The sequence below is a fragment of the Oreochromis aureus genome, linkage group 12, assembly GCF_013358895.1.
Source record: "Oreochromis aureus strain Israel breed Guangdong linkage group 12, ZZ_aureus, whole genome shotgun sequence".
Classification (NCBI taxonomy): domain Eukaryota; kingdom Metazoa; phylum Chordata; class Actinopteri; order Cichliformes; family Cichlidae; genus Oreochromis; species Oreochromis aureus.
The window spans coordinates 24,925,979-24,939,805 of record NC_052953.1 but is presented as its reverse complement, the minus strand read 5'-3'; the positions used below and the strand labels follow the sequence as shown (position 1 = coordinate 24,939,805).

General features: G+C 39.3%; 3 protein-coding genes across 6 annotated transcripts; 2 read left to right on the top strand and 1 right to left on the bottom strand.

Annotated features, from left to right (window-relative positions):
* The first annotated feature begins 471 nt into the window (after positions 1 to 471).
* On the top strand, positions 472 to 4,885 carry med22 (mediator complex subunit 22). Of its 4 annotated transcripts, none has more exons than XM_039620665.1 (5): positions 472 to 587; positions 816 to 969; positions 1,623 to 1,703; positions 2,148 to 2,356; positions 4,084 to 4,885. In XM_039620665.1, exons 2-5 carry the CDS (start codon positions 847 to 849, stop codon positions 4,280 to 4,282), a joined length of 612 nt encoding a protein of 203 aa, XP_039476599.1. In that variant the 5' UTR covers positions 472 to 587; positions 816 to 846; the 3' UTR covers positions 4,283 to 4,885. The 4 variants fall into 4 exon arrangements, with proteins under 4 accessions (XP_039476599.1, XP_031582830.1, XP_039476598.1 ...); XM_031726970.2 differs by having other exon boundaries at positions 472 to 597; positions 4,101 to 4,885; XM_039620664.1 differs by having other exon boundaries at positions 472 to 597.
* Positions 4,792 to 7,970, bottom strand: c12h9orf78 (chromosome 12 C9orf78 homolog). The gene is made up of 9 exons (XM_031726968.2): positions 7,803 to 7,970; positions 7,583 to 7,642; positions 7,425 to 7,476; positions 7,235 to 7,305; positions 7,076 to 7,153; positions 6,456 to 6,653; positions 6,155 to 6,291; positions 5,970 to 6,074; positions 4,792 to 5,223 (listed from the first exon to the last, which is right to left on the bottom strand). The coding sequence occupies exons 1-9, from the start codon at positions 7,877 to 7,879 to the stop codon at positions 5,126 to 5,128; spliced, it is 876 nt and encodes a 291-aa protein (XP_031582828.1). The 5' UTR covers positions 7,880 to 7,970; the 3' UTR covers positions 4,792 to 5,125.
* Positions 7,961 to 13,207, top strand: nfu1 (NFU1 iron-sulfur cluster scaffold homolog (S. cerevisiae)). The gene is made up of 8 exons (XM_031726979.2): positions 7,961 to 8,108; positions 10,455 to 10,555; positions 10,794 to 10,929; positions 11,976 to 12,042; positions 12,136 to 12,253; positions 12,364 to 12,427; positions 12,543 to 12,717; positions 12,844 to 13,207. The coding sequence occupies exons 1-8, from the start codon at positions 8,050 to 8,052 to the stop codon at positions 12,877 to 12,879; spliced, it is 756 nt and encodes a 251-aa protein (XP_031582839.1). The 5' UTR covers positions 7,961 to 8,049; the 3' UTR covers positions 12,880 to 13,207.
* The last annotated feature ends 620 nt before the right edge of the window (positions 13,208 to 13,827 follow it).

The following is a 13,827-nucleotide window of genomic DNA, read 5'->3' as shown; positions in this document are numbered from 1 at the left end:
CTAGTTGAGGTCATATGGTTAGACTATGGTTGAAGCACATTCTTCTTAAATGTAGGTCCTCCAATGCTTAGTGTGCAAAGTAGATTTATTTTCAGTGGTTAGTGGACTGATCGTTGGTAAAAGAAATAAATACGTTATTGTATCTAAGACATACCTGGGTCATCTACAGAGATGTCCAATTTGGGGATTGCATGCTGTCTTAAATTTGATTTCATTTCTATTTAAACTCCGATCACATTCTTACACAACGTGTTGACTTTATTCATTCACAAAAATGGCATCTTAAATGAATTTTTTAAGAAAAAATGAATTTTTAAGAAAATATTATTTGTTTTGGTTATTTATATATTATATATATATATTATATATTTTACTTAAATACATTGCTGTTACCTTATTTCATTGGGAATTTTAAACTGTAAATCTGTAAAAAAAAATATATTCATGAGGGCAATTGACGGAGGCACCGGTAGAGGGCGGTGTTACAGGGAGATACCGGATGTGAGCACACAAAGTTCAAGAGAAGGAGGAGGCGCTAACGTGGGAGTTTGTTTTATATGAAAACAAAAGTGATTGTAGAATATGTGGTAAGAAGCGGTATGTAACAGTAATTAAATAATCCGTACTAAAGTGTATTTGTATACAGGTACAGATGTGAAAACTGTTTAAGAGCGAGACTTCGCTTTTGTTTTGAAAGCACGCGCCTTTTGGTGCTAGCTAGTTGCGTGCTCGTGGATGTTGTGTTTAGCCTTTTTTGTTTTATTGTAAACTTCATCGCATAAAGGCGCTCGCGTGTGTTATTTCGGTGTACACAGGTGACGTGAGGTGTGTGTTTACCCGGGCACGATGACTACTCAGAGAGTGCTTCCTCAGAGCAAAGAGACTCTACTGCAAAACTACAACAAGAGGCTCAAAGATGACATCCGCTCCATCATGGACAACTTCACAGAAATAATCAAGACAGCGAAGGTAACAGACATACTGTCACCTCACTCTTTGTGTATTTCCGTGTTTTTACTACAGTCAGAGCTGCTCACAACTCATTTCGTGCATTGTAACTGGGATTTGAACATCAAGATGTGGCAAAGACGACCTGCTGAAGTTCAAAGCGAGCACCAACGAGCGCCAGTTCTCTGGGTGAAAGTGCAGCGTTAATGCCTGAAGTCATAAAAGAATGGCCAGAATATTTCAGGCTAATAAGAAGGCACTGGTAATTAAAATAACCAGTCCCTACAGTCAAGGTATGCAAAAGAGCTACAGCTACAGCAGCAGAAAATCGCACTGGTCGGAACTGCTGTCAGCTAAGAGCAGGAGGCTACAGTTTGTACATATTCACCAAAACTGGACAACAGAAGATGGTACAAACATTGCCTGGTCGATTTCTGCCATGACATTTGGATGGTAGGGTCAGAATTTGGTGTAAACAACATGAAAGCATGGATCCATCCTGGTGCTGGTGGTGTAATGTTGTGGAGAATATTTTTTCTTTCCACACTTTATGTCCCTTAGTACCAGCTTAGTGTTGTTTAAATATCACACATTGGTTTATATTGATTAAGTGGACCAAATACAATACGTCATTATGATGAGTATAATATTCTACGACTTATCTCTTTGTCCAGATTGAGGATGAGACACAGGTATCCCGACCTACTCAGGCAGAGCAGGACCATTATGAGATGCATGTCAGAGCAGCCAACATTGTAAGTACTGCAGAAAACGCCTGACAACACACATACGTACAACATGCTCAGGGCTTTATTGTTATTTAGTTCTGTTATCTGTGGGGAAGAAAAAAGTGCCAAAGCTGGTTACATCTGTTTCCAAGAAAGACTGCTTTGAATGAAAGGTTAACATATTATCCATGTAATTTATCATATTACTTTAAACATGTTGATGTGTGCACTAGTTCTGTTCCTTTAATTTTCTGTCGCAGAGTCAGATCTGGGGCTGCACTTTTACTGTTGCAGTATCCTTTGTATTTAAATGTTGTAGTTTGTATGTAACTGACAAACGCATTACAGCCCTGTGAATGAATTGGTTTCCACGCTTAGAGAAAAATCTTTTTTGTGCAGAAATTGAAATTTTAACAAGTCATCGCTAGCCATTTTCAAACCTGCTTCCCCTCTTCTATGTTTCTGTGCCAGGTACGTGCCGGCGAGTCCCTCATGAAGCTGGTCTCCGACCTGAAGCAGTTCCTAATTCTGAACGACTTTCCCTCCGTGAACGACGCCATCAGCCTGCAGAACCAGCAGCTCCGCTCGCTACAGGAAGAGTGCGACAAGAAGCTCATGTCACTCCGTGACGAGATCGCCATCGACCTGTATGAGCTAGAGGAAGAATATTACTCCTCCAGGTATAAGTAGGCTCATACTTGCCCCCATCCCCCATCCCATTGCGCCTCTGTCGTCCCATTCCCAGCACCGCTGTTTCACATTTCACCATTTACACTGAGCCCTGGGAAGGGCTTGTGTCGGTGTCTAAACTGAGCTTTTCATCAAAATTGTTATAGGTCTTTGTAATGAACCTCATCTCACCACAAGCGCCTTTACATTGTTACTATTTAGTGCGTGCCTTGACCTTTTTAAAAGAAATCAGAGATGATTAGAGGGAGGTCTTCAGTCTTAAAGTGGCATGCCATTAAATATCAGCACTTTTTGGAACCAAAAACAGTAGATTTACTGCAGGGTTACTTCTAATGGTTGGTGCTAGATCAAATCAACTAGAAGAGACACTATATTCTGCTGTGATTGGTTGTTTCATGGATAGGTGACTGATGAAGATCTAGGAAAAGATCTTGTTCATATTTTCATTGTCCCTTGTGAGTAGCAGGCGATTGGTTATCACCTGTCTGATTTAAAAACTACCCAATCACAGCAGAGCTACTAGTCACTGCCTAGGAACTAGTCTGAAGCGTCTGATGGCCTAGAGCAGGAGTGGCGGGACTCCACACCTCAAGCGCTGGTGTCCTGCAGGTTTTAGATGTGCCCTTGATCCAAACACAGTTGATATAATTGGCTAAATTACCTCCTCAAAATGTCTTGGAAGTTCTCCAGAGGCCTGGTAATGAACTGATCATTTGATTCGGGTGTGTTGACCCAGGATGATATCTAAAATCTGCAGGACACGGACCATTGAGGCCTGGAGTTCCCCTCCCCTGGCCTAGAGAGATGTTTACCCAACATTATCTGGTACACGGGAGAGATTCAGCATTTATAAATGTTAGTATTGAGAAGTCCTTGTTCATTTATAGTAATAGAAAAAATGGAAAGAATGAACAGAGTTTATTAAAAATCTATCATTTAAAGCACTTGATTTGCTGTTGTATCCATGGATGAATTGTTGAAATTTGCTGGGTACTTCAAAGAACACGCATATACATCTAATGTCCTAAAGCTATATGGATTTATAGATTTTTTTTTTTTTCTGTGTGTAAAAGTATCATTTTAATCAATTTAAGATTATTTATATGTAGTATTTAAGTCAAATAAAGTTGTGATGACCTTTTGTGTTACATTTTAAGGATGGACTGTGCAGTTAAACACACGCGTTTGCTGTTATTTATTAAGAGTTTCCACAATAGATGTTTTTCATTCCGTCCCTTAAATCTAAAAGGTGTAACCTTAACATCAGTGTCAGCCAGTCACACGGTGCAGTTGTACATGTTTACCAGTTTTTGCCCGCTGTTCCAAGAGACCCAGGATGATTAAGAAATAAAGTAGAGACAAAATGTTGAAGTAGTTTGTCTTGTTTTCTGTGATAAAGTGTTAAGAGGCGTCTCTGAGCTCTGTTTGCATCATGCCGAGTTGGGGTCTGCCATGCTCGCTGCACTTGCTCTGCTTTTCTGATCCATCAGCACTTGTTCTCACCCTTCTGCTGAGCTTAAAATCAACAGTCATCCCTCTAAATAGTAACACATGAATAAATTGCTGTTTTATGTGTCAGTTGCTTCTGCATAACCTCTGTGCTTCTATCAAATGTGCTTTCACGTGCTCCTCTACGAGTTGGTTGTGCTTGTTTCTGACCTGCTGCTCTCGTCTGCTCCTCTCTTTCTGTGCTGCACTGATTCTTTGCCTCCTACTGGTTTCTGCTCTGCAAAGCTACAGTCAGTGGGACAGCACTGACCTGCCTCTGTGCGAGGCCTACCGGCGTCGAGACAGCTGGGCCTCCGCGAACAGCAGCAACAGTTCTACACACGGGGAACGCGAGGACGTGGACGGGCCTCCATCGCAGGAGACGAACCCCCAGCACCACCTTAACGGACATGGGACCGCCTCCGTAGAGAAACCGTGAGGAGGAAAGGGGGACACCTCTTGGTTTGCTTTTGCCCAGTTTGTATCAGTTTGTTTCAGTTATAGCTTGTGAGCCATTGTTTGAGTTGCTACCTTTTTGTATCATAAACTTTAAAACTGGACTTAAACTTTGCAATGAATGGTTTCTTTTGGATTAACACATCACAAAAATAAGAGACTGTTGTATTAAACCACTTAAAATGCTTGTGTTGAGTGGTAGCCTCTTAAGTGCAACTGCTGCTTTCCAAGATCTGCATCAAGCCTAGTTACAAACTAGAAGATATACTTGATAAAGAACTCCACTGTAAAAAGTCTAGACTTGAATCATGTTCAGTAAAACTAAAAGAAAATGCAGACAACTCTAAACTCACCTTTGAAACTCAAGTACTTTTTTATATTCCCGTGTTAGACTTTGCATTAAATGTATTTCTTTTTTTAAGAATGGCATTGGTTTACTTTTGTCTGTTTAATTTAACTGCACATCAGATTAAATCAAATATTACAATGTTTTTGGTTCTTTTTTTATTTTTTTTTCTGAAATCTTTAAACACAAACCTACAGCTAAACATTTAACAGTGGACACTTAAAAAAAATCCTGACCAGTTTAAGACCAGAACCTGCATCCTTAGCGTATTCCTGTCTAAACTTAAGACAATCTTGAGCAAAAGAAATCATCTGAGACATTAACAACTGTATTGTATACAGACAAACAGCAGGAGCTATATACAATAATTACACAGTGTTGCCCTGATGTTAGAGCTATGCCATTAAAAGCCGTTTGGGGTCCTCAAATGAATCTTGAGTTTAAAATGTTTTTATATATATCCATCTCATCAATATCGCCGATTCATCTTCTTGAACTTCTCATAGTGGTAGTCATCTGTAGCCTTCTCATTGTTTGGACGTTTTCGGTAGTTTGGTGGTGACGGAGCTGTGGATGAACAAATAAGTTCGAAATCAGATTAAAGGTTTCAAAAGATTTTGAATAAATCCCCACGCAGACACAAGTAAATGGGGAAGCCATTGAAAGTAAATTAACTGCAATGACTGCAATACAGTTTCTATCTAGCTTGGATAAAAAGAAGAAAATCCTGAAACTGAGAAATATTATTTTTGGAAATGCACAAGTGTCAGTGACTTAAAACAACAGTTTCACATTCTGACAGGTCTGGCCCACAGGACAGTTTTCCACTTCAACTTAGACTTTATTAAATTTTGAGTTGGCAATGTTTTTGAAGTGTTTTAGTCCATGCAGTCATTTCCACTACAGATTCATGCCTGTTTTTAATTTATTGCGTCATGAGGGTCTGAAGGTCACAGCCTTCTCCCTTCGTGTGCAGAGATTTCTCTTGATTCTGTGAAATTATTGTCATTATGTACTGGAGATGATAAAATCTCCAAATTCCTAAGATAATTTTCAGAAAACTTGACCTCTGACCTTGATCTCAAAGTCAGGGTCACCAATATTTGAACTCATCCAAGAGTTATAGTAGATGCACCTATGGTATCAATTTGAAAATCCAACATTGCTTCATTCTCAAGTTATCATGTTCACAAAGCCGAGTGTCCATACTGCCCGCTCGCCGAGGTAATTCCACCCACCCATTTTCTTTTGTTTATCCAGCTGTAAACTATTACTATGTACTGAGCAGTGAGCGTATCTGTAGAGTCTCTTACCCTCTGGACCTGGTTTCTCTGTGTCGCCCACACGCAGCGGTCTTGCTTTGGGTTCTTCTTTGTGTCTATGGTGTCTCTGCGGTGCATTTGCATCCTCATGATAGACTGAAAGAAAAAGTCAGTTTGTTTAGTATTATCTGCTTTAATTTAGGTGTGGAATATCTCGCTCTCTTCAGATTACTTACATCGATTGTGTTGGACGTAGTTAACAGCGATATTCGTGGGTACAAATGATGTGCCGTGGTCTTTTTTCTTGTTTCTTTGTTCTGCCAAAAGTTTTGCTTTTGCATCCTCTGTCTGGATGATGTTCTTTATCTTTGCACTAGAAAAGAAATTACATACACAAGTTTTATTAGTAAAGCTATTAATAAAAAGCAGTATTCGTTCATGCCATATCTCATGCAAAAATGCAGTTTTAGTCAAAAGACTCCTCTTGCTGATTCTAAAATAAGTGTAGATGATTACTAGAATATTCTCAGTACATACTCAATGCCAAGATCAACTTCAGGGATGCCACTCAGCATCTGATTAGACAACATCTCCTCTGTCTTCTTGGCGGAATTGACTCGGATGTTCTCGGGCAGCTCGTACAGGTGGTCCTCTGGATTCTTCACCTTAACTTTCTGCTCCTCAGCCTCCACCAGGCCCTTCTTCTTTTTTAGTTCCGTCTCAATATATTTCATCCTGTGAGGATAAATTTATGATAAAACCATGTTGTAAACAAGTGTGAGGGTATCTCGAATTCTGTCCTAAATGCTGGGGATTTGAAATGTCTCTTCTATGTAATCTGTGCTATATCTAACTAAAGTGGAGGGAAAAGAATCAGAATCAAATCCCCCTTATAACTGGAACTATTTGACCAACACAAAATGCTGTCAATTTAAAAAAAATAAAATAAAATAATTTCAGCTACATTAGATTTTTACATGTCAGTGTCAGGAAAAAAAAGTCTGCTTTTATGATAGACTTACATGTTGGGTTGAACCCATTTCTTTTACTTAAGTCATTACATTCTTGTTACCAAAGTGGAAGAGGGTGAAAGCGTGTCTTTATACATAATATGAGTAAGGGGATGGGACAACAAAAAAGAAAAAAAGCACACATACATATCCGCATCCTCGTCTCTTCTGTTTGTCTCGGCTGAAAAAGACGTCCCCAGGTTGAGGTCTGTCTCATCTTCTGTCCTGAATACATAACATGAAATGATGACATATCAATGCACAGCGTAGAGCAATTATGCTAAAAATAGTTAAAAACTCACTTACATGTCTCTATTCCTGTCTTTCACTTTCTTCATGTCAACAATTCCCCCAGTCTTCAGTTTAAATGGGTCATTCTGTGAGGAATAATCAAAATAATTTTAATAAACGTAAGTTCAAAAACCAAAACACCTTGGTTAATGAAGCTATATTACAATTTTAAAAAAATATAAATTTTACAAAACTGACTACCTACCTCAATTTCAGCCTCTGGTGGAAGTTTTTCTCCAACCAACAAGGCGGTCACACTAAATAAAAGAAATATAAAAAACTGTGATTCGGTATCTGACTGTGTAAAACTTCATGTAAAGTAACAGGATGAAACGTGTTCGTAGTTTGATTTATTTACGTTACCTGATTCCGCTCTGTCGTTTGCGCAGACTTTGTAGCTCTTTAGCCTCTTCTAACTTATGCCTAAACATCCATGAAACACAAACGATTGCAAACACATTACCTGGGCAGCTTATATAAAATGCGACAACAAACTATCTGCGTTTAGCGATTAGCATTAGCATGCATAGCATTACTCTAAACGGCTTTTTTTTTATTCCTGTGGTTAAACAGACGGCTCTACCTGACTTCTTCGGTGGTCTCATCCTCCTCCACATCGGACGAGTCCTTTCTCCTTCTAAAATTTTTGCCACACGGCATTTTTTTTCAGATACTACACAAAATTATTTCAGACTTTTCTAGAAGCTGCACTTGAGTGTAGCTACTGCTGGGATAAGAGGGGGGACGATTTAACAAATGTACAATAATAGTGCGTCACGTCCCCTTATTTACCGCGCCACTTCCGTCCTGTTTAGATAACCATAACAAACATGGCGACTTACAGGCAGGTCGGCAGATTGTTGGGTATTTCAGGAAGACTTTCTCGTCCGTAAGTGGTTTTGTATTTATCTTTATCTGCATTGTTTTCTGTTTTTGCTTTATATCATGTGTGCATGAATGCGTCAGCATGTTAAGCATCAGGGTCAGGCTAATGGTAGCACGCTGGCTAAACGGCGGAGTGACGCAGACAGTCAGCTACAGAGCAGGGAGGTGTGGGGATGTTTTACTGCGTTAAGCGTCTCCACCAGCCGCTTATTAACACTTTAAAGTGGTCAGTATCAACCACGACAAACCTTTTCAAACTTTAAAAAATGTTTTTGTTTTTGTTGCATAAGTGCTAAAACTTTAGCCCGATTCTAATCTGCTTTTTCTGAATTATCCTGAGGTGTACACAGCGACACCGTTACTGTCGACAGTTCATATCCATAAGTTATTATAGTTAAACAAAAGTATTACATGTTTTAGTATCGCTTAGCTTGTTTTGTTTTTTTTGTTGTTGTTTTTTTTGTTTGTTTTGTTTTTAATTGTTAATGCTGCCTTATCAGGTTTTGATAGATATATTTATTTAGACCTAGGAAGTTTATAACTGTGCTGGTTTTACTAAATCTTGCCTCCAACACATGCCCTTAATTCAATAAGTGATTAAAAAAAAACAATCTAAAACTAAGACACAAGTTAAACTAAAACTAAACATTTTCAAAAAAGAAGTGAAACGAGGAAACTCACTTTGTAAACTAACTCAAACTAAACTGAATTAAAACATCAAAATGAAATATAAATAACAATTAATTACAAAAGGCAAAACTAAAATAACTGTCCATAAGAGACAATGTCTCACAATTACTCTGTTTCTGCTGGTGTTTCTACGGTCTTATACACTCAGACATGTCATTACATACGTCTTTCTAGTACTGGGTTTGACCCCCTTTGCCTTAAGAACTGCCTCAATTCTTCATGACATGACCAAAATGGTTGAGGAGTTAAGGCAATGTGAAGTTCACATGGTAAAATTTAGGCCGTTTGTTTGTTTGTTTGTTTGTTTGTTTGTTTGTTTGTTTGTTTGTTTTTTACCTTGTGAATTTCCTGTCCTACCATGATAAATTAAGTATCCCATTAAGCCCGTTTTCTCTTTCTTCTGGAACCATTTGAATTATGTCTTTAGCAAAAATGGAAATAGTTACTGTCATTTAAAGAGCACTTGTAAATAAAGGGTTAAAGAAGCAAGCCTTTATAACAGGCTAACTGTGGTCACAAAGGGATGGACATGGTCAGCAGCATGTCATTCCACTTATTCCCAATTTATCCTCAGATGGAAATAAGGGGCTCAAAGTATACTAAGAAAAAAATTTGCACGATTGCTACACTACCTGAAGGCTAAACCATTGATACAAGGCAGGATGGAGCCATGACAAATCCGACCGTACTATCCAAATATCGCAGCAGAAATTGAAATTCATCCCGAATGTACAGATCAACTGTAATCCTTTTCTTTTTGTTTATATGTACAAAGAAAAACTCTTAATAAAAAGACATTGTTTAAAAAAAGAAATTGAAATTCATGAGACCAGGTAGTGTAAATAGTATCTTGTTTCCTGTTCTTAGCAGACAGGAGTGCCACCCAGTGTGGTCTTCTGCTGCTGTAGCCCATCTGTTTCAAGCTTCAATGTGTCTTGCATTTGGATAAGCTCTTCTGTTGTAATAAGTTGTTATTTGCGTTTGACTTTGTATCAGCTCAGGTTCATTCTCATTTGACCTCTGACCTTAACAGTGTGCTTTACCCCAGAGAACCATTGTTCACCAGATATTTTCTCTCTTTCTGACAATTCTCTTTAAACATTAAATATGGTTGTTTAGGAAAATCCCAGCAGAACAGCAGGTTCTGGAACATCAAACACCAAATAAAAGTAACGGGCAGATTTCTGCTATTGTCCACTTTCCTTGCATATCATATACTGTGCCATTTTTCCCTGTAATTGTACTATGTTTGTCTGTGTTTTCTATTTTGTAAATCAAATGTCTTATAAAGAAAAAAAACATGTTTAGTTGTCAGTGAAATGATTTCTTCTTGGCTAAAGTAAGACAAATACTGACTGCACAGTGTAACGCTTTAAGCTCTGCATGACCCCTTTGGTTTGTTTTACATGTTGCCTTATGCAACAGTTTGTAATACCTCGGCTACAAATTATTAGTTGTACAAACACTGTGCACCAAATCATTTTAGTGGATTAGTCTCACCACACCTTCATGTTTTGAAGTCAGTACTTTACCACTCCAGAGAGGAAGGCATTAGATGAAGTGGGCTGACACGGGTGCTTGACATTTGGATTTCTAACACCATTCATTTATCAGTGTGAGTTGCGTTGTATTAAATGTCTTAATCTGCTGCATTTTTCAGTCTTGCTGTCAGTGGGTTTCAGAGCACTGGATTACACTTGCCTTCACATACCACAGGAGTTTCGAACAGATGGCCCTCAAACCCCATCTGGATTGTTCCTGGTTTGTATTCCTGTTGCTTCCCATAATAATCACATGTGTAACATTGAATGTGTTTATACTGGAGTGATTGTCTTGAACCCAATAGATGCAGCTGTTGTTTGAGCAGGTGCCTGTAGGACATGTGACATTAGCCTTGCAGTTCAATAAAGTAAAGAGTTGCTGCACAAAATAAGGACACCGTGTAATGAAAACAGGTGATTTATGTTGCATTCTTCTTCTTTGTTTTTTCTCTGCCCAGGAAGAACCATGTTTGTGCAGACCCAGGATACACCAAATCCAAACAGCATGAAGTTCCTGCCTGGCCGGACAGTTCTTGAAACAGGAACTATGAATTTTGCCGGCCCTCGTGAGGCACACTGCTCACCTCTAGCCAGGTATGTGAGATTACTGGTCTGAGAGAAATGCCTGATGTGAAACAGTCATCTTAGCATAGCAGATGTAGGTAAATGAGTTTAAATACATGCAGTCAGTGCGCTGGACAGTGCACAAGACAGGTGAATAACTGACTGGGTGGAGTGGATGGAGATGAGTGGGTGATTTGTGACAGAAGAAAAGCAGCAAGAGTGAAGGAGACATTTTACAAGATAGTAGTGAGACCTGCTATGATGTATGATTTGGAGACAGTGACCCTGACAAAAAAAAACAAACAAAAAAACCCAGAGATGACAGAGTTGAAGATGCTAAGATTTTTATTTAGAGTGATCAGGATGGACAGGATCAGAATGAGCATGTCAGAGGGACAGCTTAGGTTGAGCAGTTTAAACACAAAGTTGGAGAGCCAGGCAAGGCTGAGATGGTCTGGACATGTGCAGAGAAGTGATGGTGGATATGCTGGACAATGGGTTTTGAATATACAGCTTCCAGGCAGGAGGAAAATAGGTGGACCTCCAGAGAAGGTTGGTAGATGTCATGTAGGAGGACATTAGTGTGACAGTGGAGAACGATGGAGTGAAATGGAGGCAGATGATCCACTGTGGCAAAAACTAAAAGGAGCAGCCAGAAGAAGAATGGATTAATAGTTTGACTTCTGCTAGTCACATGACAAGATTGATTTACCGGTACATGCCTTGTTGGTAGGGCAGTAACCAAGGCAGCATTTACTCTTACCAAATATAAAAAAAAGGTGTAACCTCTGTTATGCACAGAAACAGTAGACCTCTCTTCTCACAGCCCAGCACGCTGCTGATTCGGATCCTCAGTGTAACGCTTTTACCTCTACCTAGCAATTTTGAACAGAAATATTATTTTCTAATTCTATTCCCATTAAAATATTATGTTAATAAATGTGACTGGTACCTGAACACAATTTGCATGTCTATATGTGTGTATTTATTTGTTACAAACATTGCACGACCTCCTGTATTAAGTGTAAAATTTATCTTTAAGTGTGGCATAATAAAACCTCAGTGATTGTCTTCAGGCAGCTGTTTAGGATCGATGGAGTGAAGAGTGTGTTCCTGGGCCCTGACTTTATTACCATAACGAAGGTAAAGCCATGTCCAGTTTGTAAGAATTGGTACTGGCACAGCTTGGCATACCACAACTAAGAATAGCTTGGTTTCTCGTCCTTCTTCATTTAGGCCGACCCAAATTTGGAATGGAAGGTAATTAAGCCTGATGTGTTTGCTACCATTATGGACTTTTTTACCTCCGGGCTTCCTGTTGTAAACGAGGACAGCCAGCCAAGCCCAGATACAGGTATGGTTTTCAAACAGCTGTGGCCTGTCCATTATCAAAACATCGACTTGGACAGAAATAACAAGCTGCTTTGAATGCTGAGGAACAACAATCTCTGCTTCTCCTTTCAGCACCATCAGATGATGACGACGAGGTAGTTGCTATGATTAAAGAACTACTAGATACTCGAATAAGGTAACTACTCATGAAGATGCAGTATGATCTCAGGGCCTGTTGCTTCCTGTGCTTTGTTTTTTTTTGTTTTTTTTGTTTTTTTGCCTAATACCAGTCAATGTTCTCACTCGGTCAGGCCAACTGTGCAAGAGGACGGGGGAGATGTTCTATACCGCGGATTTGAAGATGGCGTTGTTAAACTCAAGCTGCAGGGCTCTTGCACCAGTTGCCCCAGTTCAATTGTGACTTTGAAGAGTGGCATCCAAAACATGCTACAATTTTATGTACCTGAGGTTGAATCAGTGGAACAGGTTTGTTGTCTTTCTCTCATTTGATTTTAGAACACTGTTAATTTTTAAGATGTTAATCCTGACATCTTGATTTATATTTCATGTTCAGCACTTGAGCTGTAAAGAGCTTTTATGTATGTCTTCCAGGTGAAGGATGAGGAGGAGGAGGCTGCTCAAGTCTGAACCACTGAAATCATATGTACACATTCCTGTCTCTACCAGCTGCCGACTTTAATGCAAGCAATAGTTGCAATAAAATAATGTGTTTGATAGCACAGCTGTGTGAAAGAAACAATCACCATTATCCATTCAGATGTAATCTCATATGTGTTGTTTCCCAGATGTTTTCTGTACAGTGACAGTATTTAACAAGAATAGCCCAGTCACAGGAACAGCTGACTGAAATAATTTATTTATTACTCCACATCTGTCAAGCAAGCAAAGCAGCCTTTTAGGTTTAAAATCAGTATACTGTATGTGTATAAATAAAGTTTGTTATAATATTTTGTGACCATTTGTCTCCTTTGTGTACATAAGTGTTCCAACTAGTGGCCTAGTTGAAGATGCTCAGATTTCCATTGAGAATGACCAATATGGCCAGGACTAGAAATGAGTACGTCAGGGGGACACCTTGAGTTGAGCAGTTGAAACACGAGAGGACTGATTGTGTATATATTGAACAAAGGTTGTTGAAGATGTAGCTCCCAGGCAAGAGGAAAAGAGGACTTCAGAGGACATGCAGAGGGTTGGTGCGGCATAAGAGGAGGGTACCAATAAGGTGAGATGAAGGCAGAAAATCCAGGGTGGTGACTCATGAGCAGAGCGACCAAAAGAAGAAGGAAAAATAGAAAGTGGGTATTTTCCACTAAAATTATATGGACCATTTAAACTATGTAAGGCCAAAAACTATAAAAGGCAATTTTGCATATAAACATTTTCAAAAGAATTGGTGGATTTCTGAGGGACGTTGTACCTCAGTAATTCTAAAATTGCCAGAGCATACACAGGCTCCTGTCTTTTGAGCATTTTTAGCAATATTTTCCTTCCACGGCCAGTAGAAAGCACAGGCCTTCCATTGTGGGCCGATGTTGACTCTTGCAGCAGCAGGATCTGCAGGATGTTCCGGCTGCG

Excerpts from the sequence above, each read along its gene's own strand:
- c12h9orf78 (XM_031726968.2), bottom strand. The coding sequence starts at position 7,879 with ATGCCGTGTGGCAAAAATTTTAGAAGGAGAAAGGACTCGTCCGATGTG. Across the intron at positions 6,654-7,075 it reads AGAGACGAGGATGCGGATAT|GATGAAATATATTGAGACGG; the intron begins GTATGTGTGCTT and ends TTATCCTCACAG. Across the intron at positions 6,075-6,154 it reads CTACGTCCAACACAATCGAT|TCTATCATGAGGATGCAAAT; the intron begins GTAAGTAATCTG and ends TTTTTCTTTCAG.
- med22 (XM_039620665.1), top strand. The coding sequence starts at position 847 with ATGACTACTCAGAGAGTGCTTCCTCAGAGCAAAGAGACTCTACTGCAA. Across the intron at positions 970-1,622 it reads AAATAATCAAGACAGCGAAG|ATTGAGGATGAGACACAGGT; the intron begins GTAACAGACATA and ends CTCTTTGTCCAG. Across the intron at positions 2,357-4,083 it reads GAAGAATATTACTCCTCCAG|GTTTCTGCTCTGCAAAGCTA; the intron begins GTATAAGTAGGC and ends TGCCTCCTACTG.
- nfu1 (XM_031726979.2), top strand. The coding sequence starts at position 8,050 with ATGGCGACTTACAGGCAGGTCGGCAGATTGTTGGGTATTTCAGGAAGA. Across the intron at positions 12,254-12,363 it reads CCAGCCAAGCCCAGATACAG|CACCATCAGATGATGACGAC; the intron begins GTATGGTTTTCA and ends TTCTCCTTTCAG. Across the intron at positions 12,428-12,542 it reads CTACTAGATACTCGAATAAG|GCCAACTGTGCAAGAGGACG; the intron begins GTAACTACTCAT and ends TCACTCGGTCAG.